We start from the raw sequence: 24,015 nt of genomic DNA, 5'->3' as shown, positions 1-24,015 counted from the left end.
GGAGTGCCAAGAGTTCTTGTGTTGGTGCCCACTGTGGAAAGCAAGTTCCTAGCTAAATGGCAGGGACCATTTGAGATTTTGGAAAAAGTGAATGAGGTCAATTATAAAGTATACCAACCAGGTAAGAGAAAACCTGAACAAATCTACCATGTTAACTTAATCAAACCCTGGAAAGATAGGTTGTCTCTGTCAGCGGAGCCTTGCTCGTTGGCGTCTTCACCTCAGTTGCTTCCCGCGGTGAGGGTGTCAGAGACATTGTCAGCTGATCAGAACATTCAGGTTAAAGAATTTCTCAACCGAAATAGGGAGATATTTTCAGAGCTGCCTGGCCAAACGACCATAATAAAACATGACATTGTCACTGAACCGGGGGTCAGGGTTCATTTAAAGCCATATAGGATTCCTGAAGCTCAGAGAGAAGCTGTCTCTAAAGAAGTTAAAAACATGTTAGAACTAGGAGTCATAGAGGAATCCAACAGTGAGTGGTCCAGTCCTATAGTTCTCATCCCGAAGCCAGATGGTAGCATAGGCTTTTGTAATGATTTTCGTAAATTAAATGAGGTGTCCATATTTGACGCATACCCCATGCCCCGTGTGGATGAGCTTATAGAAAGGCTGGGAACAGCCAGGTTTCTCACCACATTGGACCTGACTAAAGGTTACTGGCAGATACCCCTTACTGATAGCGCAAAAGAAAAAACAGCCTTTTCGGTTCCAGAGGGGCTGTTTCAGTGTAAGATGTTACCTTTTGGGTTGCATGGGGCTCCACCAACCTTTCAACGGACGATGGATAAAATTTTGAGGCCCCATAGAAAATATGCAGCTGCATATTTGGATGATGTGGTAATTCACAGTACGGACTGGGGGTCCCATTTGGTTAAAGTACAAGCAGTACTGGACTCAATCAGAGAAGCAGGGTTTACTGCTAACCCAAAGAAGTGCTGCCTTGCAATGGAGGAGGTTAAGTACTTGGGCTTCACCATTGGTAGAGGTCTGATTAAGCCCCAATTAAATAAAATCGATGCTATTCAAAATTGGCCTCGGCCAGTGAATAAAAATCAAGTAATGGCTTTTTTGGGAATAACTGGGTATTACAGACGATTTATTCCTAATTTTGCAGCCACAGCAGTGCCGTTGTCAGACCTTACCAAGGGGAAGCAGTCAAATACGGTGAAATGGAACCCTGATGCAGAAAAAGCGTTCCAAGCGTTAAAAGTGGCTTTGTGTTCACAACCTGTACTGATAACGCCAGATTTTTCAAAAGAATTTGTTGTACAGACAGATGCCTCAGAGGTAGGGATAGGGGCTGTGTTGTCCCAAACCAGAGATGGGGATGAACACCCTATCATCTATTTGAGTAGGAAACTCAATGAGCATGAAAAAAGGTATACCATTGTGGAAAAGGAGGCTTTGGCCATTAAATGGGCATTAGATACCTTGAGGTATTACCTCTTGGGAAGACAGTTCAGGCTAGTGACAGATCACGCCCCTTTAACTTGGATGCATGTAAACAGAGGTCAGAATGCTCAGGTAACCAGATGGTTTCTAGCATTAGAGGATTTCAAGTTTAAGGTCGAACATAGACCAGGTTCACAGTTGGCCAATGCAGATGCATTGTCCCGCACCTTCTGTTTGGGGGCTACAAGTGTTCCGGCCCCTAGGTCGAAACAGGGGAAGGGGATATGTGACAAGAACACTGGAGTAGTGTTTGAGGGCAGGTATATTTGTCCCAGGTTCTTGTCCTACACCTTTTAGAAACAGGTGTTTTGCCTCACAGAGGGCTAATCAGCAAGCAAGCTGTAAAAAGGCTGCCAGAGTGAAGAGTGTGAGAGGATTGCCTGGGAGATTGCAGAGTCTCTGTGTGAGAAGCAAATCTGCCCTTTACAAGTGAGTCCCCAGTGTTGACTGGGAAACTTTGTATTTTTCTTTAGTGACAGTTAGGAGCATCCTGTGTATAGTTAGTGCTGGACAGGCAAGGTATTTTCTTTTTATGTTTATTTTGTATTCTGCTGAAATAAAACTGGTTGCGGCCAGTTGTACCACAAAGACTGGACTGGTGTGATTACTCAGCTGCTGTTGGCTGCCTTCTACCCCAGGAAAAGGCATCCAAATTCCCCTACAGTGTTACAATATATATATAGATATAAAATATTACACAAGATGCTAATATATATATAATCAGTATATTTTAGGATACTCAAGACAGAACAAAGCGGCACTCCAAGGACTTGTGAATAAAACAATCTTTATGCAGGAAACATGGGTACACAAAGGTCCGACGTTTTCGAGACGCTAACGTCTCTTTTCCAAGGTGTGTAAACGTTAGCGTCTCAAAACGGACCTTTGTGTACCCATGTTTCCTGCATAAAGATTTTTTTCTTCACAAGTCATTGGAGTGCCGCTTTGTTCTATCTTGAGTATCATATATATATAATTTCTAATAATAATAATTATATAAATAGTGACTTTTATGATATTCCTAGAATTAGTTCTGCTGTCATCACTTTATTTATTTATTTACTATTTATTAACAGTTTCTTATATAGCACATACATATTCCGCATTCCCTGCCCCAGTGGAGCTTACAATCTATATTCCCTAACACATGTACTCGCACACACAGTCATTCTAGGGTTAATTTTTTGGGAAGCCAATTGACCTACCAGTATATTTTTGGATTGTGGGAGGAAACTGGAGTACCTGGAATAAACCCACGCAAGCATGGTGAGAATATACAAACTCCGCAAAGTTAGGGGCATGGTGGGTATTGAACCCATGACCTCAGTGCTGTGAGGCAGTATTACTAACCATTACGCCATCCGTGATTCATTAAGATAACTTTCGTATTGTAAGAATTAGAAATGATGCAACCCTTCTTTAAATTTGGTGTGACATTAGAGGCAACCTCCATGTCTGGGAAAAGTGTTTAAAACATTTTGGTCTTTTGTCTGATCGCACCTGCCTCCATGCCTCTTGTAAATGTCCCTCCCAAAATGACCGCTGCGTCTGCTAGCATTTTTCACAACTGCCTTCTCTCAGGCAACAGACATTTTGGGGAACATTTTCAACAGTACTCCATGTGGATGGCCAGACCGCATGTAGTACTGTGCAGACACTGGCCGCAGGTACACCCTGCAATTGTACGCCCCTAAAAATGGCCCTGATGGCAGGAATGAAAATTTAGAGATGGATAATAAACACAACTACTATTATGGAGATACTCTAGGTCTAGGAGGTACTTCACTGAGATACAGCATGCCTATACTGTACATGCACTCCGGCTACACTCAATACCCACAACACAGACATAAGATATAACATGTGTATGAAACAGGCAACTTTAGAACTAAATGTGGTCACACATTAGCATAAAATCGAATAAAATCAGCATAAAATAATAAGAGCAAATTATAAATAAAGTATAATAAAAATTGTAGAAAAAACAATAGTGACAATGTGGTCAGTAATTTATTATATGGTATGTTATGCCGATTTTATGCTAATGTGTAATCACATCCAGTTTTAAAGGTAAGATGCCTGTTCACGCACATCTGTTATATTTTACAACCACTATTATACCCCTTTCAGATTAGAAATGCTGGGTTACACCCAGGATTTTGTACACTGGTCCAAACTGGATACAACCCAGACTCGCTGCTGGACATGGCTTATTGCCGAGTAGGCGACGTCACCACATAAAGGTGCAGTGCTGGTCATCTCCATGTGCCGGCTCTTCCAATGCTGTATACAGGTACCGGGTTGGATCTACCTGGGTTACACATTTACACAGCACAACCCAGATAGATCCTAGGTTCAACCCTGGTAACAAAAGCATGGTCATTCGATCTGAATTTTTTATAGGACCCTTTCAGACTAAGCAAAATCCCAGTTTACTGCGCATTTACATGCAAAATACTAAGATATTGCTACTAGTCTGAAAGTGCTATTACTAAACAAAGCAGCTCTTACCTCTTTACAGAGAATGGAACATTATACAGTTCATTAGACAGAATACAATTTAAAAAATCAGAAAAGTTAATTATATTTTAACGAGAAAAAAGCCATTTACAGTAGCAGACATTTTGTGTATATTATTTATAATACTTTAATCATACATATAATGTATTTGAGATGCACTTTGACATAAAATTCAGAAAAGAAATCGTTAATCCACCAGTTATTTTACGTACTATGAAAGCTGTTAAAGCTGAAAATAATATCTCTATCAATTGTAACCTTTGCAAAATGGTATTTCATTAACACCTAGACATTTCATTTTACCATCATGACTGATTGTGTACAGGCTGACATCTGTGAATAAACAAATACATGGTTGAGAATATTGAATTTCCTTTTTTTCATGGCCTTACCAAAGTTACTAATGATTTTTCTTATTTTAATCCTGAATGTGAAATGGATAACTACTCTCTTGCCACTTATATTGAATTTATCAACATTGATGAACCCTTCTTGTTTTAGAAGGTAACAGTTCTATAAGCATTAAAGTGTTTTAAGACATAATATTAAACTTGCATTGTTGTTGCAGTTTGGCCTAATTTAAAATACCATAGGGTACATTGAAAGAAACATTGTAAAATATAATTCCCACAACGCAAATTTCAGTGGATGTCTAAATTCATTGTATAGTACACATGTAGCCATGTTCAGCTATCCTTCACCACTCGTTATGCTCCCTCTAAGCTTCTTTTGCAGGGTGCCGCACCCTGTCCCTTTTTAAAACCTCAAAATGAATCCTGTACTTTTTGGTGTGGCACTGCACGCCCTTACGCTGTTGACATACCACTGAGAACCTTCGGTGTGTGCCATCATGTGTAATAGGCATTATGGTGTGTGGTATAATGTGTAAGAGGCATTACAGTGTGTGCCATAATGATTACAACAGAACATGTAATGGGCATAGCAGAGTATGACAATGTTTAATGTGCATAATCCTAGTGCAGTGGGCAATGTATTTATATATGGTGGTTTTTTGTTTCTAATGTAAAATTCTAATATAAAATGTGCCCTCCGGAATAAAAAAAAGTGCCCTGCCCGATGGTCAGCACCGGCCCTAAAAAAATCCTAGAGTGAACACTAAATTGGCAAGTACAACTCCCATGGTAATTGGCGCGATCCCGCCACCATGCAAGTGCATCTAATTCGCTCCCTTGGTTCATAGAAACACAGTGAGTGGTGATATCGCAGCATGGCGATTCCTAGCAGCGGGTACGAATTTGGCACAACAAATGGGAGCAAGCAGTAGTGATTGGGGATAGATGTGCAAGGCTACATCTGTATAGTGTAAAAATTATTTAACACCATTTTTAAAACAATATAATTTGCACATTGTTCATTTATAGATATTTGTCATGTACTTTTCTTTCTTTTTCTTTGGTATTAATTGTATTCTAGTGAAGCCCGGTCTACATTGTGGAAGAACTAAAATGTGTGGTCTACATTTCATGTGTTTTAAGTTATTTGTAAAAGTAAAGTATTTTTTTTACTAGTAAAACAGCTTGAAACTTACCTCTATCGCTGTCATAAAGATATGCAAATTTATCCCACTGATAGTATTCAATCAAACTTAGAAGCGCTCCTTTGAGGTCCGGCCTCATTTGAATAACAAATGGATGGGTACCATCTGTTGGAAAGCTTGGGGTTATGAAGGAGACATGAAGAGTTCCGCAAAATGATGTGATAGTATTTACAGACTTCTTATCATAAAATCCAAAAATAGCAAAGACTCCTCTTGAAAACTGGGAGCAGACTGCAAAGAAAAATAACATGAAGTCAGTGCATGCATTCATCACATTATATGCATAACAATTGTGTAGCAGTATTACAATAAAAAACGCATTCACAAAACCCAATGTAATATTACACAGAACACTTGTTATGTAAAATCTTCATACTAACTTCATACCTCCCAACTTTCTTGCCCTCGGAGTAGGGACACCCATATACGCATCATAGGCATGCCCCACGCCCCGTTTTCATCACCGTGGTGGCATGCCCAGCACCTCCGTGAGCTGCTGGCTGTGCCCCCAGCCCTTCCAGCTGCAGGATAGACGCTGTGCTTTTCAGGGTGACAGGGGGGACTCCCAACTCCCCCCCGCCACGGGACACTGCCGGCCACAGGAGGGATGCGGGAACGGTCCAAAAAAAAAACGGGAAGTTCCCGTGATAAGTGGGACAGTTGGGAGGTATGTAACTTGCTGTAGCATAATTTGGAGCATGACGCCTAAATGCAGTGCTCCTCACAGTAACTGTAGAAGAAGATACTTGAAGACTAAGAGGTTAATGCAGTGGTTCCCAAACTGTGCGCCTAGGCACCCTGGGGTGCCTCGGAGCACTTGCAGGGGTGCCTCAGGTTGTTGGTCCAGAACCAATTAAAATTATTTATGTTCAATGTAATAGGCAAAATCAGTGCTTGTGGCTTTCAATTATAAAATATGTGGATAAACAGAAGTGAATCATTTTCTTCACCATATACTGGACCTAAGGATGACATTTAAGCACAACTTTAATTATTTTTTTTATTTTTGGTAACAAACTTTTGGCCTAGGGTTGCCCTGAAAAATATTTTGATACTCTAGGGTGCCGTGATTCAAAAAAGTTTGGGAACCACTGAGTTAATGTATCAAGGAGTGAAAAGAATGGAGAAGTACACCAGAGAAGAAGCCCATAGCAACCAATAAGCTTCTACCTATCATTTTATAGAATGTACTTGATAAATACTAAGTAGAAGCTGATTGGTTGCTATGGGCAAATTCTCCACTGGTACACTTCTCAAGTCTTTTTACAGCTTGATACATCAACCTACAAGTCTCCAAGTGCACTGTGCAGCAATATTATCACAAATGTTTTGTTTTTACAAGTAAAAAAATAAAAAAATCTCATTAAGTATTTCAATAATTAATACATATATTTAATATATCAAACAACAAATGTGAACTCTAAATATATTTTTAATGAACATAAATACAAAAACTAGAGGACTATTGGTAACATTTAATAAGTAGCGCTTTCAAAGCTGCCAAGCCTTTGTACCGTATTTACGTAATTTATGGAAGTAGTATTACATAATGTTTTAAGAAGTAAAGCAAATGCTGTACATGTGAATAAATACACTTCTCACATTACCTCTAGAGTCATTTACAATGTTACAATTAGATTTACAAGAGAGTATGTGAAAATACTATTACCAATGCAAAGCATGAAAATACTGTTATATGCAATGGTGACATTTTTCTCAGATAATCTGATTCAAGGCCTTATTTACATCCACTGCACGTTCCACAAAATAAATTGCAGTTGCGATCTTATTCCACAATTTTGGCACATTGTAATGAATATTTCACAGTTCTCTTCTTAATAAACATATACATGATATTATGTCCTTCATAAAGTGAAGTAAAGCCATTGCAATGTAATGTATGTAGTTTAAATAACAGATGAGTTGATAGCCAATGAGATACTATTTTTGAAATTAGAATAAATCCAAGTAAAACATAAAAAATAAATGAGTTATGCCCCGTACACACTAGAGCGATGAGCGATATTAACAGTGATTTACTCTTTCAGTTTCCTGATGTCCCATACAACAAAAATGATATTGGTAAACAAAATCAACAGTGACATCAACCCACTGCTGCATGCCTAGTTGAGCGCACATCGTTAATGATATTAAGCATACACACTAACCAATTTTTTAAATGATATCATCAGAAAAGCCAAAATTAGTCACATCTTTTAAAAAATCATTATTATCATGGGCAAAAGTTTTGAGAATGACACAAGCATTAATTTTCACAAATACTGCTGCCTCAGCTTTTATGATAGCAATTTGCATATACTCCAGAATGTCATTAAAGCTGTGTACACACGGGGGCGATTGGGGCTGAAATCGCTGGAAATATGGTCGCAGGCGACCATATTGCCAGTGATGGGAGTGTGCCCAAGCGATAAATCGCCGGGTGCGCGCTCCCGTTTTCAGCCCCATTGTAATCGCTGGTCGCAGGAACATGCTCCTGTGACCAGCTGATTACCTCTGCGTCACAGCCGGCAGAAGTTCCCTTTCATCAGCGACCATCTCTGGTCGCCGATGAAAAGGAGAAACTGAGCAATATATTGCTCAGCCATATATTGCTCAGCTATATATGGCTGAGCAATATATCTCCCCCGTGTGTACGGGGCTTTAGAGTCATCAGATGAATTGCAATAAATTGCAAAGTCCCTCTGACATGACAATGAACTTGAACCCCAAAAAAACTCCATTACAGCCCTGCCACAAAAGGACCAGCTGACATCATATCAGAGATTCTCCCATTATCACAGGTGAGAGTGTTGATGAGGACAAACCTTGAGAACACTGCGGATATGTCTCTGTCTTTAAAAGAAGGGTGGTGCTTCAAATAATTGTTATTTTGTCAACCATGGTTACTTGCAAGGAAACACATGCAGTCATCCTTGCATTGCATAAAAAGAGCTTCACTGAAAAGGATATTGCTGCTAGTAAGATTGCACCTCAATCAACCATTTATTGTATGGTCAATAACTTTAGGGATAGAGGGTCAGGGTGCCCAAGAATGCCCAGCAAGTGCCAGGTCTATCTCTCAAAGTTGAAACAGCTGCGCGATCAGGGCACCCCCAGTGCAGACCTTGCTCAGAAATGGTAGCAAGCAGGTGTAAGTGCATCTGCATGCATGGTGAAGCAAAGACTTTTGGAGGATGTTCTTGTGTCAAGAAGGGCTGCAAAGAAGCCACTTCTACCATGAAAAAACATCAGAGACAGACTGATATTCTGCAAAAGGTACATGAAGTGGACTGCTGAAGACTGGGATAAAGTCATTTTCTCTGATGGATCCCTATCAGAATGTTGGTGCATCTAGAAAAAGGCATGTCTGAAGAAGGAAAGATAAGTGCTACCATCAGTCCTGTGTTATGCCAAGAGTAAAGCATCCTAAGGCCATTCATGTGTAGGATTGTGGCGTTGCTTCTCAGCCAAAGGAGAGAGCGCCTTCACAATTTTGAATAAGAACACAGCCATTAATAAAGAATGCTACCAAAACACCCTCCAAATCCAACTTCTACCAACCATCCAAAAACAGTTTGATCGATAACTAAGTAGCTTGAGGAATAAATCATCAACTTTTTGGGTCCATGGCCCAAACTCCTCAGGCCTTAATCTCAATATACTGTAGTACTTGTGGTCAATCCTAAAGAGGCAGGTGGACAAACAAAGAATAGGTGGCCATCAGTCAGTATATGGCCCATAAGTTGACAGACAGCATGCTAGGGCAAATTTCAGCGGTCTTGAACAAATCAAATATTGACTCTTTGCTTAAACTTAATGCAATTGTCAATAAAAGCCTTTTACATTCATGAAATGCATGCAATTTTACATCAGTATACCTTAGTTACACCTGACAAAAAGTCAGATCCTGCAATCAAGTATACTGCCTTGAGAAGACCCGCTCTAGAACTCTGAAAGATTAAAGTTTCCGACACCAGAATACCGTCAGCTGACATCCCGACCAGTGAGTATACAGGGTGGGCTAGGATCAGACCAGGGAAAGGGGGATTCTTTTTAGCCACTTAGAAGGGGGGTTTAGGGTCAGCTTGCTGGTCGAGGTCAGTTCATTTTTGGTTGTGGGTACAGGGGTTAGTCACTAGTGGAGAGGGTTAGACCATGTGGGGGGTTAGGCTACTGCAAAAGGAGGGTTAGAGGTCAGGGAGGGTAAGTGTACTTACCTGAGCCCTGTTGGGATTCCCACCTCCGGGATGTTAGCTTAGGAATTCTGACCACTGACAACTTGAATTCCCGGTTATACTAAGCACATCAGCTATTGGTTGGGGTTACTATAATATGTGGAAGCAGTATACCTGTAGTTGGAACAGAGACTTCATGGGGACCCTAATTCAAAATCCAGTGCATGCTCTGTGAGAAGTTTTAGTTGTTGGCGTGCGTGTTAGCAATATAAAATTGTGTAAAGAAAGGGTCAACTGTAAATCTGCATTGAACAGGAAGACTTGTGCACACAGACATTGATTAGCTCATATAGAGATGATCTTTCCCTCTCTGTGGAGAGTTGCCAGTGCAGTACTATACACACAGCATTGGTAAAACAGCCATGTGCACTGCACCAGCATCTCTCCATAGAGATCAATGATCTTCTGTATCTCTTCTGTTCAGCTGTCAAAAATAGAGCGGAGGAGAAATGGAATTAATTAACAGTTGTGTGCACATTGAGTTACACAGCTGTTCTGAGCCTAAACGGCACCAGCCCTTCACAGTTATTTTTTTAATTTCCGACTGTCAAAGAGTAATGATGAGAACACTGCTTACTTTATACATCTTAAACACAAAGCTCTAAACATATTCTATATATGAGAGCAGGACACATACCCACTGCATCAGCCCAGATCACAGACCCGGGCGAGACAGGACAGCCTGTGCTTCATATGCCCTAAAAAAATCCTAGAGTGAACACTAATAAAGCAGTGATAAAGCAGTGATAAAGAGGAAGGTGGTAATGCACCAGCTGTGGTTGAAAATTTAAGGTGCATACACTCTAGGCATTTTTGCCCATGAATAAGATTATGAAAATTGTTGCCGATAAATTGCTCACACTGACCGATTTTCAACCGGCTCATTTTTATTGGTTGGGGTAAACCAATTTCCAGAGTAGTAGATTATGGAAAGAGGTTCTCTCATCCTATAATACCAGGTGATGGATGGCGGTGGCTGGCAATGAAGCTGGAGCACGCATCATCGCTCCCTGCCCGTCCATATACTCTAGAAGATCTTGAGCTCAAAGTAGCTAGAATTGGGAAAAGTGAGCTACTTTGAGCTCAAATCGTGTGTATGGAGCTTTACAGTTGATTGGCTGGTGCATTATCACCTTCCACATTATCACCACTTTTATCATTTGACCAGGTATAATTAAGGCTTAATACATCTGCTCATTTATTTGTAATAAGTGAAAACTCAATATCTCAAAATCCTTATTCCTTCCTCTGCTGGGTAATGCCAACTTTTTGCATGGTTTAGCCTTCTATTTACATCCTTGGCTTACAATGGCCTTACCACATTCCAACCAGCTCCCAAGATTGATATTGCGAAGTAGCTTATTTTTTCCAAGACTCAGTCTCGTTTTAAATTCTCAAAGTGCCCTTCTTTCTCTCACCCATGGATGGGATGAACCAGTTATATACAGCCATATGGCTCTTCTATTTTCTACTGTACTAGAGTAGTGGCTGCCGCTGCTGTGGGCAAACTTTCTCCATGTCCCCACTAAATCCTTTTTCCTTTTTGTGCTCTTTTTGTTTTTACACAATATATTATAGTCCTGAGTTGTTTTTATACAGATTGTAGCTCTTTCTATATGACCTTTTAGAATGATCTTCTGGTCACTGTGCATTGTTTCTTTTTTGAACATTATATTTTTTGTACACACACACAAACACACATACAGTATATATATGCAGCTGGGGAGAGAAGGAACTCTCCAGATACTTGCAGGTTAAACAATATTACTGCACCAGTAAGTTTCTAGAAATGAGATGTTAACAACAATAAAAAAAGGAGAAAACCGTAAAAGTGGACAAGTTAAAATTGCTGAATTGGACGGTTGTTTTATAGTGTTCCAAGGAGGCTATAATTTGGCTCAATAAAACATCTCTATCAAACATGTCAAAAATGTGCAGTCCAGTAAAAACTGTTTTACCATAAAAGTGAGAAAAAGGCTTATTGTTAAGAAAAGGAAATCAGAAGGGACAAAAATGTTGACCCTATTGCTCATTGTTACACAGCTAGTGACCACCAAACACAAAAGAAGGGCTATTTAATGTGGGGAAGTTGCTGTGTACAGTGGGAATACACAATGCAATGTACAGTATATCACTGACTTTTATTACCACTTGTGATATTCCTTGTTTTTCCTAATGCATCATATTAGAATGTTAGGCTTAAGCATTAACCACAAAACATCACACAGTACCTTTGTTGATCTGGGGTGACAAAATCTGATTGTGTACAAAGCTAATTGTAACTAATCACTTACATTTAATAGAAAGCAATTAAATGTAATTAATGATGGTCTTCAAGTATTGTGTACAGAGAAACACAGTCAGGAAGCCCTCCGCTATTGTGCCTGGACCGATAATATTAGTGCTTACTCTGGAACCAAACAATGGCCATCTCCAATTGGGAGATATGGTTCTCTTTAAGGATCATCCTAATTGAGGCTGAGAAAATTATTTGACCAATTGCCAGACTTTGGATGTATGTCCATTTGTGATATCCAGCTACAGTAGAATTGCATAATTCAGTTGACCTGAGCAAAATAACAGATGGAATAGTGGGCACTGACTAATTCTGGCAACAGACTGGTCAGCATACTGTTTATGAAAGACACATATAAAATACAGGGAAATTGGTTTCATTATATATATACTGTATATATATATATATATATATATATATATATATATATATATATATATATATATATGTATACTGTATATATATATATATATATATATATATATATATACTGTATATATATATATATATATATATATATATATATATATATATATATATATATATATGAGGAAAAGAGGGGGTTTTCCAGAGGGCGCTAATCAAATAACAATCAGGTGTAGATCGGTTTGTACCGTTTAATATAAAAATGGTAAAAAAAACCTTATTAGGGTATCACAAATGTATCAGATATACACATATACATAAAAACTGCTTAGTACAGGATAAGGCACATATGCTTGTACAGGTTCGCATGAATATTGTTTGATTCAGTGAGAAATAGCCCAACGCGTTTCGTCAGTTCCTGACTTCATCAGGGGCAGAAAGCATAGCCAGTAGACACTATGGGGGAAATTTACTAAGATGTGAAATACACTTCACAGGTCATGTTGCTATGGCAACCTATCAGATCCTGCCTACTATCTCCTAGAGGGTGAAAAAGAAATAAGAAGTAGCTTATGATTGGTTGCCCGTAGCAACATGACCTGTGAAGTGTATTTCACATCTTAGTAAATTTCCCCCTATACGTGTCCAATATCAAAAAAGAATCTGAAGACATAGATTTCATAATATAGTCCGATGATTTTTCAATATTCAGAATCAAACAGAGGTGTCTCTTAAGTATCACAGCAGGTAGTTCAAAGATAAAATTCACAGCAGGCAATTTGAATTGATATCACAACAGGTTGTCCTGATGTATAATCTCATCAGTATACAGGGATCCTAGAAAAGCAGCCTGCAGCAGGGTATCACCAAAGTGAATATATATATATATACTTTTTTTTTTTTTGCTGGACATGATCGACATGATGAACCACAAAACCCAGGAACACTGTGTAAGTGCTGGGATTTCATGCTGTATCATATGTAAAAGACTGCGCTGAAGGTGTTCATGTAGAGTGAAAAGCGTAACTAATCTTTTGCAACCGTCAAGCAGCATATACCATCTCCTATAAGCAGTGGTGACTCTAGAGGAGGGGCTGCAGCATAGTACAAAATTTAAATAGGGGAGAAGCACCAACTGCAGTTACAGATAGGGCAGGTCCCATCTTGGCAGGGGATGGCGATGCCAGCCGCCATCCCCCGCCAGCACCATCTGCATAGCGAGAAGGGGACGTGCGCGCACGAGAGGCGTGCGCGTCCCCTTCCGACGGCGCTTCCAGCCGCTCCCCCGGGTCATCGCCGGCTTGTCGGCGGTAACCCGGGGTCCCCGCCGCCTGCCCGCACCCCCCCCCTAACCCTGTCCGTCTCACTGAGGCGGAGACGGACAGGGTTCCCGTCGCCCCGCCGACGGAAATTGAGACGCGCGTGAGATGCATGCACGTCTCAGTCAGATGGTGAGGCAGGCTGCTGGCGGATCGCCAGCGCTGACGTTCTGGCGATTCGCCAGCAAGGAAGAGGCCTGCCCCATCTGTAAGTCAGTTTGAAAAGTCACTGGGTTCCCTATTTGAATATTAAACTGTGCTTCAGACTCTAAGATAACCTTACAATAAGGCAGGCATTTCCTTATGCCTTGAAATAGCTTTACCATTCCCTAATAGCAAAACTGTGGCAAGGCATGATGGGACTTATAGTTTCACAACAGCTGGAGGGCCATAGTTTGGACATGCTTGCCCTAAGGTTAACATATCTATCTATATATATATATATAAAAATCTATGTGTGTATGTATGTTCCCTATTGACTCCAAAATGGCGTGACCGATTTTGATGAAATTTCCAGGCAATCTTCAGATTAGCCCAGCGGTGATCCTGTGAAGTTTGGTAGCAATCGGATCAACAGAATTTTTTTTTTGGGGGGGGGGGGGGGGGTGGTGTGTGTGGGGGGGGGGGTTTGGCAATTAATTGATCGCACCACGAATGAGAATTCGTTCCCACCAAACTTCTGTCAAATGCAACTGAATATTCAAGCCGTTGTCTGCAAGGTATTCCCAAATCTAACAACTAACTACAAAAAAGCCGTATTGGCTGTGCGAACGTGCAATTTTGGCACCAAAAAATTATGATGCCAACAAGCTCAATGAGCAAATTCAATTGAAACTGCCCGGCAAAACAGTCAAATACAAATCGATCAACACAGTAATGGACGAAGAACAAGCCATCAATTATCCGATTGAATTTTTAAATTCATTGGAACCACCCAGAATGCAACCGCACATATTAACATTGAAGGTTGGATAACCAGTGATGCTTATTCGCAACTTAAACACACCAAAGTTGTGCAACTGAACCAGATTGACCATTGGCACTGTACTTATAGATATCTGCTAATACTTCATCACAGACAGCCCCCATCCATCCACCAGAAGTCATCTGGCTCTAGATAATTAGTGCTTCCCGTGCGAAGTCCAGGAGAAAGCTTACTACTGTGATAGGATTTCAGAAAACTACAATGTAGTGGTCCCTCTAGGCTGCTTTTGTAGGGTACCACACCCTGCCTATTTTCTAAACTTCGAAATGCACCCTACCTCTTTGAATGTGCCCCCACCACATGTCTATGAGGAAAATCTGGTGCTGTCAGTGTCTGCTGTTCAAGCTGCCATTGCTGCTCCCCCCGCCGTGTTGACATGCCGCTCAAGTCCACTGCTGGGAGTGGCATGTCAGCTCTTCCAGCTATGTGTGTGACTGCAGGACGGGAGAGGGTGTGGCATAAGAGCATGTAAATAGATGTGCGTGCTGCAGCAGGGCTGCGGGAGCATGATTCCTCCAGCAGTGAAAGCAGAAATCGGAGCAGTGATAGACTGAGGTCCTGGTAAGTGTGAGAGGGATCCTCCAGTAATTAGGCCTGACATAAAGGCTACAGCTGGCAGGATTGTTCAGGGATGTGATCCTTGTTGTATAACATGACATATGGGTGTGATGGTAACTGATGGCCATTTTGAGGAGAGATCGAGAGAGAGGCTGGAGGGGGTAGCGCTTGGTTGGGTGTGACCGCTAGGTGGGCAGCACACTGCCCTATCAGCACGTATCAGCAATCTGTAGGCATAGAATTAATGTCATATGTGGAACGTTTAGTAATTTTTTGTTATTGTAAATGCCAATAACAGTTTTTAGTAAACTTGATTTAAAATTATCATTGTGTCATCCAAAAACTTCCAGCATGCGAGTTTAAACATACACTACGAATCACCGAATCTATCAAGACTAAGTGCAGCAGTAATCTAAGTTTTACTTGTGTATGCCCATAATTGATTAGGGTTCTAGTTAGATCCCATAGTGCTTTGCAGCTAGCCAATTCTCACTCAGTGCGCAGGTAGAAACCAAAAATTGCAGAATGATAATGGTGAGCAAATGGTTGAATTTTTTTGCACTTTTTCAAATTTTACCATCCATGATTGGGAATGACAATCTTGTCCAAAACATGGCGAGTAAAGCAAGCCATGAGAGGGAACGAGGTACACTAATTAGGGTATACTGTGCTCTAACCTACAATTGAACACCCACAAACGTTTTATTAAATTGTATCGCCCTTTTTATGTGTCGCCCTTGTGGATGTCCACCATTTGGGATTGAACCAGACACTGTTGACCTTTTGAACCAAACCTGGTAAATTTATCTCATAGGATAATTTTATCTTAAGGTTATAGTTGAATCAGTGTTTGTAAATCACAGAGCTTATCTAGGCTATGCTACAGTATGTCACATTCAGTAGAGGTAACAAAACAATATACAAACTATTATATAGCTTTATCATTCTAAACCGTGATGTATTTAGATACAGAAATGAAGGTCAGATTACTGGAAACAGCTGATCTCTATTATGCTTCCACCAATAATCAGCTACAGACGGTAGAACAGGTTGCCGTGCAATGATGCCGTACAATTGGTTAGTAATTAGTAATGAAACAGCTAGTTGAAGTATCGCACTTCACAGAGATATGCTTACTCCCCTGCCTGGATTTTCATTAAATAATAACAAAAATGTTTTCATTTACTCAGGAGGAGCTATATTATTAGAACTATAAAACACATACTAAATCGACCCAGTCATTTATCATGTAGTTTGTTTTTCTGTATTACTCTGTAACAAGCCAGCTGGGTAGCTTCCTACACCCAAAATTGTGATCTGGCACCAGCTGAAAGACTTCCGCCCTTCCTTACTAACAGCATTGGAGCACCACATTGTTTTTCCAGTGGACGGCAAATTCAAGTCGTCCAACAACCGCCTAATTACAGCTGCTGTGCAAAAGATCTGTGGAGTTGAGCTGGAGAGAACAGTGACGTAGGAGAGAGACGTGATCCCCATCCGCATCCCCCAGCCCCCCCCCCCCCCCCTCCCAGGTCACCAAGCAGGTGACTGCTCCTCCACTTCAGAACTTCCCACTGAGAGTACTGTCCAGGAGCCATAACGGGTGAGAGACACCCAGAACCATTACGGGTGAGAGACGTGACAGCCGCAAACATCTATTCTACCTAAGACGCCGGTCAGACGAGCACAGCCCTCCTCCACCCACGGCAGGTGCTGCAAACTTACATCCACTAGCGGGTAAGCGGCTGACTGAACAATTTATGTGAATGGGACATACAGTATCACTTGTAGTTCATTTGCTCCTTGAGATCATCCCAATTAATTGTTTTATATAAATAAGGTGGCTACCTAAACAAACGACATTTTCCAATAAAATTGTATATTTATAAATATAATTTATCTATTGTTATGTGCATGTGAAAAGGGTCCATGGTGCTTATTAAGCTAATTAGCGCAGAGTTTTCAATGTTGGTGTATTTTTTTTACCTAATCCTGAACTCACATACAGTATGTGTGCTTAGTTTAAGGTAACTATTTGATGTACAAGTGTTACACTGATACATCTAAAAGGACATGCAGCTCAGCATAAATGAGATTTATTTCATAAATACAGTATGACCGTACTTTATACCCATTTATATGCAAATCAGGGTACTTATGTATTATCTGGGCGCCCGATTTTTTTCATTGCATGCCACTACTTAAGGCATGCGATGCGATTTTTCATTGTAAAGACCCGATTTATAATTGTATAGTCACCCATGTGTGATTTCATACCCCCACTATCCAACTACGCACGGAGTTGACTTTATATAGTGTGGCGAGAGCAGTGAGCCACCGAGCCCAAAACGTGCAGTGATTACTTTACATGTATTCTGCGTCCGCTCGCCACGCTTCGGGCTCGGTGGCTTGCTGCGCTCGCCACACTTTATAAAATCAGCGTAGTTGGATAGTGGGGGTATGAAATCACCCATGGGTGACTATACAGTTAAAAATCGGGTCTTTACAATAAAAAATTGCATCGCATGAATTGTATGCCACTATATTGCATGATATTACATAAGTACCCAAATCAGCACCTTATTTTCTAGTTTTATCTAGTCAAGTTGTATGTCTTTTATTTACCCTGGAACCATTCCCTGTATCTTTTTTTCCCTTGCACTGTACAGTACAACAGCAGCATGAAAGCCAGCATACTCTATACACGCTTGCAATGATGAGATGCTGGACCGCAGGTAAGCTGATTTAGAGCTTAAGCCACAACAGCTAAATATGTACTTTCCTATATGTCATATAGTTAAATCCAAACAAACTCACCAGCCATTCATTTTACTTGTATCATCATTGGGAAGATGTACAGTACTGCAGTTTTCTGTATTTCTCTTATCCTTGAGGCATATTTTTAACACTGTATTGGGGTTGTCAGTTTGAAATTGTTGCAACAAATCAAGAAAAACGTACATGGATATAAAATGTAATTGAAAAGGCAATTTACTGTGTTCCACATTCAAACTTGTATATTGTAAATGAGGATTTCTTTTAAATAAACTAAATAAAGAAATTACAAATTACTGTGAAATTCGATGACCTAATAAACTGTTTGGCTATTAAGAACTGTGTTATGTGCGTGGGAGTTGGCACACTACCTACTTGTAGCTGGAAACAATATAATATGTACTGCGGAAAGAACTAATGACAAACACCCTGGGCCAGCAGATGCTCAGTGAGTGTCCTAATCAGTACCTCCCCATTTTGAAGGAGCCCTTCCCTTTTTAAAAAAGGGATATCTTTGTCAGAAGTTATATACCATTGTTGAATTACAGTATTATGTGTATACAAAATTTACAGACACTGAATATACTACATACTGTAGTATGACATTAAGGAGTCAGTTCAATTAGGTTTGATTAAAGGAATGCAAGTTTGCTTCATGGAGCTCGCAGATTTCACATGAATACACGTGACCGAGAATACTCTGATTTAAATAGAAATGCCTAATCGTGGTACTCACAATGGTGGTTTGTAAAATTGTCTACCAAATCTGGAAGAAGTACATGAAAAAGTGGATAGACCTTTCCAAGACCCTTAGAAAAGTGACAACTTTGCAAGCAGAATCAGAAGGCTGTGAGTGTACATAAGGGTAGCACTGGATGTTTTTAAAAGGTGGCTATTTGTTTTTAAAGTCAAAAAATTATATGAAGCATATTTTGGATTTTAATGGAAAATGCAAAAAAAGTGGTGAATTTAGAAATTTGACAAAAGAAAGATAAAAAGCAACTTTTTTATTGAAATAAACACATTCATTAATTTGGTGTGCATAATAAAATAATAAAGCTGATTTACTACCTTTTCACCCCATGAGGGGTGCACACTAAAAAAAAAATGATTTTCCTCTAATTGGATCAGTGAGTTTGTAACTGGATTGTAAAATCAATTTGCATGGCAAATTTGCAAAGAAAACTGTAATTAGCAGTTAAGTGTATCAGAGGTGCCGATTTATGTTTTTGCTGGTGGGTGCTCAATGAATGAAACACCGCAGGAGGAGGGGTGCATTCCGGGTCGCAGGATGGTTGTTAGGGGAAAGAGGGCCGATGCATACCTGTCTCTGCTGCCGTGCTGGTTGTCTATCCCTGCTGTGTGTGTGGCCAATGGGCTGCTGGCAGTCACTCCCTTCTTGTCGTGTCTGCACAGGCAGTTCTCTGAGTGGGACAGGTCCGCAGAGATGCGTGACATCATGACACAATGCACGCCAGACCCGCAATGCAATTATGGGAATTCGACCTCCTTTTGTGAGGGACAACGGAATATGTCTGGTTTGAGTTTAATTACTCGCAGGCATTTACTATGCTCTCTTAGATATTATATATACAATACATCAATGCTCCTTAAAGCAGCAATATTCCACCAATTTATCGGAGCCCTGGAGGCTTCTACACACAGCTGTTTAGCACACACAATTCCATCCAAAAACTACAGGTTTGTAATTGCTAAAAAGTTGTGTGTCTCATATACTCCCCTGCTACCATTTTAAATTGACAAACTTACAAGAATAGAGTGAACTTTCATGAATACAGATGTGTCCACATCCTCCGGGTGCTAAAAGTTGCGTTATACATAACGGGTGAGCTTCGTTTTACTTTGTAACACCATGTGTCTTTTTGTGAGGCTTTTCACAATAAATTGTGTCTTATTTGCAAAACTGAGCAAAAATCTGCATGCAAAATTATGTTTTCCAGTGTTTTCCAGGTAAACTGTACATTAGCATTTTGTATACACATATAGTCGCAGTTGCGTGCAAAATACAGGTATGCCACATATTTTAATCAGCAATAGCTGTCGCAAATAAAACACATGGTCATTGAAAAAGTCACAAAAAAGATGTCCAGCTCTACTGAGTGACTAGGTCTGTTTAATGCGAAAGGAGGCGAGATGTACTGTACATGGACACATCCCTACATGCAGCTTTAAAGATGTCACCACTACTGAAGCTAACTTCCTTTATATATTGCATTATAAAGGAATAAGATATCCTAGACCCCAAAACATAAAGCTATATCCTGCATAAAGATTTTATATAGCAGGTAATGTCACTGTTTTCGATTATCTTACCATTTTCTATTCACACCACATGTACAGATGTAGTCACGCTCATCGTTGCCGTATCGCCACCACTTGTACCCATTTGTCGCATCAAATTTGCACTGCTGAGCATAATAGCCACTCGATGCCTTTCTATGAACTGCATGAGCGAATTAGACACCAATCGCCACAGGGGAGACGTGGCAATTGGCGCACCAAAGATGAGCATGGCTGCATCTGTAGATAATTAAAGCAGCAAGTTCGCAAATATTTATTTTTCTTTAAATAACAATTTAAGTGCGCATCAAATATTCTTAGCATTTTTACTACAAATAAGTATATATTTTAAAAAATATTGCATAGAGCTCGGAAAAGCTCATAAAAACATGTGGCTGTGGTTGCCATGGTAGTCCAGAATCATAAAGCATTGAAAGCAGCTTCACAAATAACAAACAACAGAAAATGGTAGAATTCACCATTTTTCTCATAGCCTACCACAGTGATTTATGTAAAAAAACAATATGTAAAAGTATGCACAAAACAGCAAGCACAATTATGAACAGTGTGAGTTTATATGTGCTCATATTATTATATTATTTTAATATAAGGACATTCTAATGAGGAATAAGGAGATGTTACTAATATGATCAATACTTTGTGTGTTTATGAAGCAAGATATGAAATGCATTTGCAAAATATTGTGTTTTATACTAAAAATAAACAGAGTGTAACATAAGCTACAACATGCAGTTACTGTAATATAGTTAATTAATGTTGGATGTAGTGTAGCATATAATATTTACATTATACTCCTTGGGTTATAAAAGAAACCCTTCAGCGTTACATTTTTTTTTATCTCAATCCACTTTATGATTAATTAGTTATAAAATAGTAGAACCTTTATACGAATTTATATAAATTCATTCTGTTAATCCACAGAATCATAGAGGCAGATTTGCAGAAAATGGGACTGTTCTGGGGAAATGGGGACTCTGGGGACCATTATGCAGGCAAACTGCATTAAAGATACATTTAATTATTAATATATCATTTAAATTTAAAGAAACAAGTCTGTGTGGTCTTTTTTATGGATATTTTTGTGTTTAGTGAGGTGTCGGGTGGTATGCATAACTTTTCCGAATACTAATCTTGTACTGACAACATCTAAAAATAACCGTTGACAAATTACAAATTGTGTTTCTGTACACTGACCCAGAAGCTGAATAGAAGACAGCATCCATAGATCTCTTTCATCTCTGGAGGAGTCAACAACTTCACCCTGATGGTTATGATTTGCTGATGGGCTGTCAAAAACTCCTACTGGGACCCAGCTAATATAATGTCATGAAAAGTGACAGTTGAGTATAAATAAGAAATTCAGACTATGCTACAGTATGTACTGTAAAGCAAGGGTATTTGGGTATTTGTTTAAATGTGTAGTTCTATCATATGGAATATTGTAGTGACATTATTAAACTATAATACAGTCAAACATTACTTTGTAGCAGGAAAATGAAATACAAATGTTAATTGATATATTAAATCTATTGCCTACTAAATGGTAGTGCCCAATAATGATATGCATAACGGGAATAATGAAGGCTTTGCCTGCAGAAGATGGAGAGTTTAATTATTTAATATTGAAGCACGGGGACTGCTGCAATAATGGTTTCCCTGCTCCCTTATACAAGCACTTGGCTGGAACACACTCCAGGCTGTAATCATTCCTGCCTTGGTGCACTGGGACATAAAAATGAAAATCCCTTCAATAATATACTAGGTGATTAGAAAAATCTTGACTGAAGCAGTCTGGTACCTTGACCCAAAATAGTCTAGGCAAGTAAAAAAAGAAACCAGAGCCCTGAGCCCAATTTTAAATATATCGCTGTGTTTTTTTTTTTTAAAGCATGCAGTCTATCAAAGTAAAACACACATATCAAGATGTGAAACTGGCAAATCAAAAACTTCAAGGCCGATTTGCAATCTGGGATCTACAGGAGCAGTGCAGTTGATTTAACGCATAGAAAACCACAAGAACGGAAGTATTGTTTTTTTTTATCTGGACCTGTGAAAAACCAAGGAACCATGTTTATATTTAACTAAAAATGTGATGCTCACCAAAAGAAACAGTAAAAACACGTTAGAGGGTTCTATACAATTGCCAGCGCTGCTTTTTCGACTGGAAAACAATGGAATATTATCAAAATTTAGCCCGATGTTCATTATTCATTCAAGCAAACATTTTTATTCATCATAATGTAATGTTTATCTTATATAAGAAATATTATCTTTTTTATTTACACAAAAAAAATGTATTTGCATTTATACAGGTTGAGTATCCCGTATCCGAGTATCCGTTATCCGAATTATTCCAAAAACCATACATTCCAGAAAGTGAAAAAAAAATATTTTTTTGATAAAAACTCACTGGGGACATTTGTAACAGCACTACTGGTGACATGATATGTAACTGGCACTATATATGTGCAAGAAAATGATTGCTTGGCATTCAAATTCAATATCTGAGATAGTACACAAATTTTGTTTCATGTTTTGAAACCTTGTTTTTTGAACAAATAAAATATATTTGTGTGTATTTTATGTGGTAATAAAATATATTTGTGTGCATTTTATGTGTTTATACAGCATACATGCAAGATACTTCAAAATACATAATTGAAATATTAAAATATTCCGAAATACGGAATAATCCGTTATCCAAAATTCTCCTGGTCCCGAGCATTTTGGATACGGGATACTCAACCTGTATAACAAATGTGATTGACGATGGCATTTTTTTGCATAATTTTTGCAGATGGACAGAACCATGCTGCACTAAAGGTGGGGCAAACGTAACGTGCAGAGAGAGTTAGATTTGGATGGGGGTGTGTTCAAACTGACATTTAAATTGCAGTGTAAGAATAAAGGAGCCAGTATTTACCCTGCATAGAAACATGGTTTTGTCTATCTGCAAATATTGCAGCCTTGCTAACCAGTTTGAATTGGGCTTAAATATGCAGTGGCATGTTGTTTGTGCAGACAGTGTGACAAAAGTAACGCAGTGGATCCCAAACTGGGACTGTAGACATGGCTCCCTGGGATAGCACTTGGCACTTAAAGGGGAGCTATGCATTGATGGTCCAAAACGAAATCAAATGATCTATGATCAATTGATTGGCAAAATCAATGTTGGCGGCTGCCAACCATAAATTGTGGGCAGACATAGCGCAACCCAGTCTACAGTATATAACTGTAACTAAGGATAACAGATAAACACAATTTATCTAATTTAATGCATTTTACTCAATTTCTCAATAAGAAACTTGTGGCCTAGGGCAGAGGTGTAACTCTGGGAGGCAATGGAGTCATCTGCCGCCGGGCTCCTTCTGCCAGGGGGGCACCTCTCCTTCCCTGCAAATTTGAATCAGCTCATTGAAAGCCATCGATATGGCTTCTGTGGCTGACTCCCTCTCCTAGCAGGGCGATAGAAGTCACAGTCTCTTCATTTTAAACATAACATGCTTAACATACATACATAAATAAATACACACATGCATACATATATTTATAAATGATGCTTTGTGTGTGTGTGGGGGGGGGGGGGGGGCACCAATATTTATCTTTCCTTCGGCCACATTAGA

General features: G+C 39.5%; 1 protein-coding gene across 5 annotated transcripts in view; it reads right to left on the bottom strand.

Annotated features, from left to right (window-relative positions):
• Positions 1-24,015, bottom strand: part of GRIA2 (glutamate ionotropic receptor AMPA type subunit 2) — a 168,598-nt gene that overhangs the window by 80,113 nt on the left and 64,470 nt on the right. For all 5 annotated transcript variants that reach the window (XR_014470322.1, XM_083172434.1, XM_083172442.1 and 2 more), the window contains exon 3: positions 5,528-5,767. Coding sequence is in view for 4 of the 5 variants with exons in the window: in XM_083172434.1 (XP_083028560.1) it covers positions 5,528-5,767 (240 nt within the window). In the remaining variant the exon portion in view is untranslated. The remainder of the gene's footprint in view (positions 1-5,527; positions 5,768-24,015) is intronic.

This window comes from Crinia signifera, chromosome 1, assembly GCF_055691185.1.
Source record: "Crinia signifera chromosome 1, ASM5569118v1, whole genome shotgun sequence".
In the NCBI taxonomy this organism is placed as follows: domain Eukaryota; kingdom Metazoa; phylum Chordata; class Amphibia; order Anura; family Myobatrachidae; genus Crinia; species Crinia signifera.
This window is presented reverse-complemented; position numbering and strand designations above follow the sequence as displayed.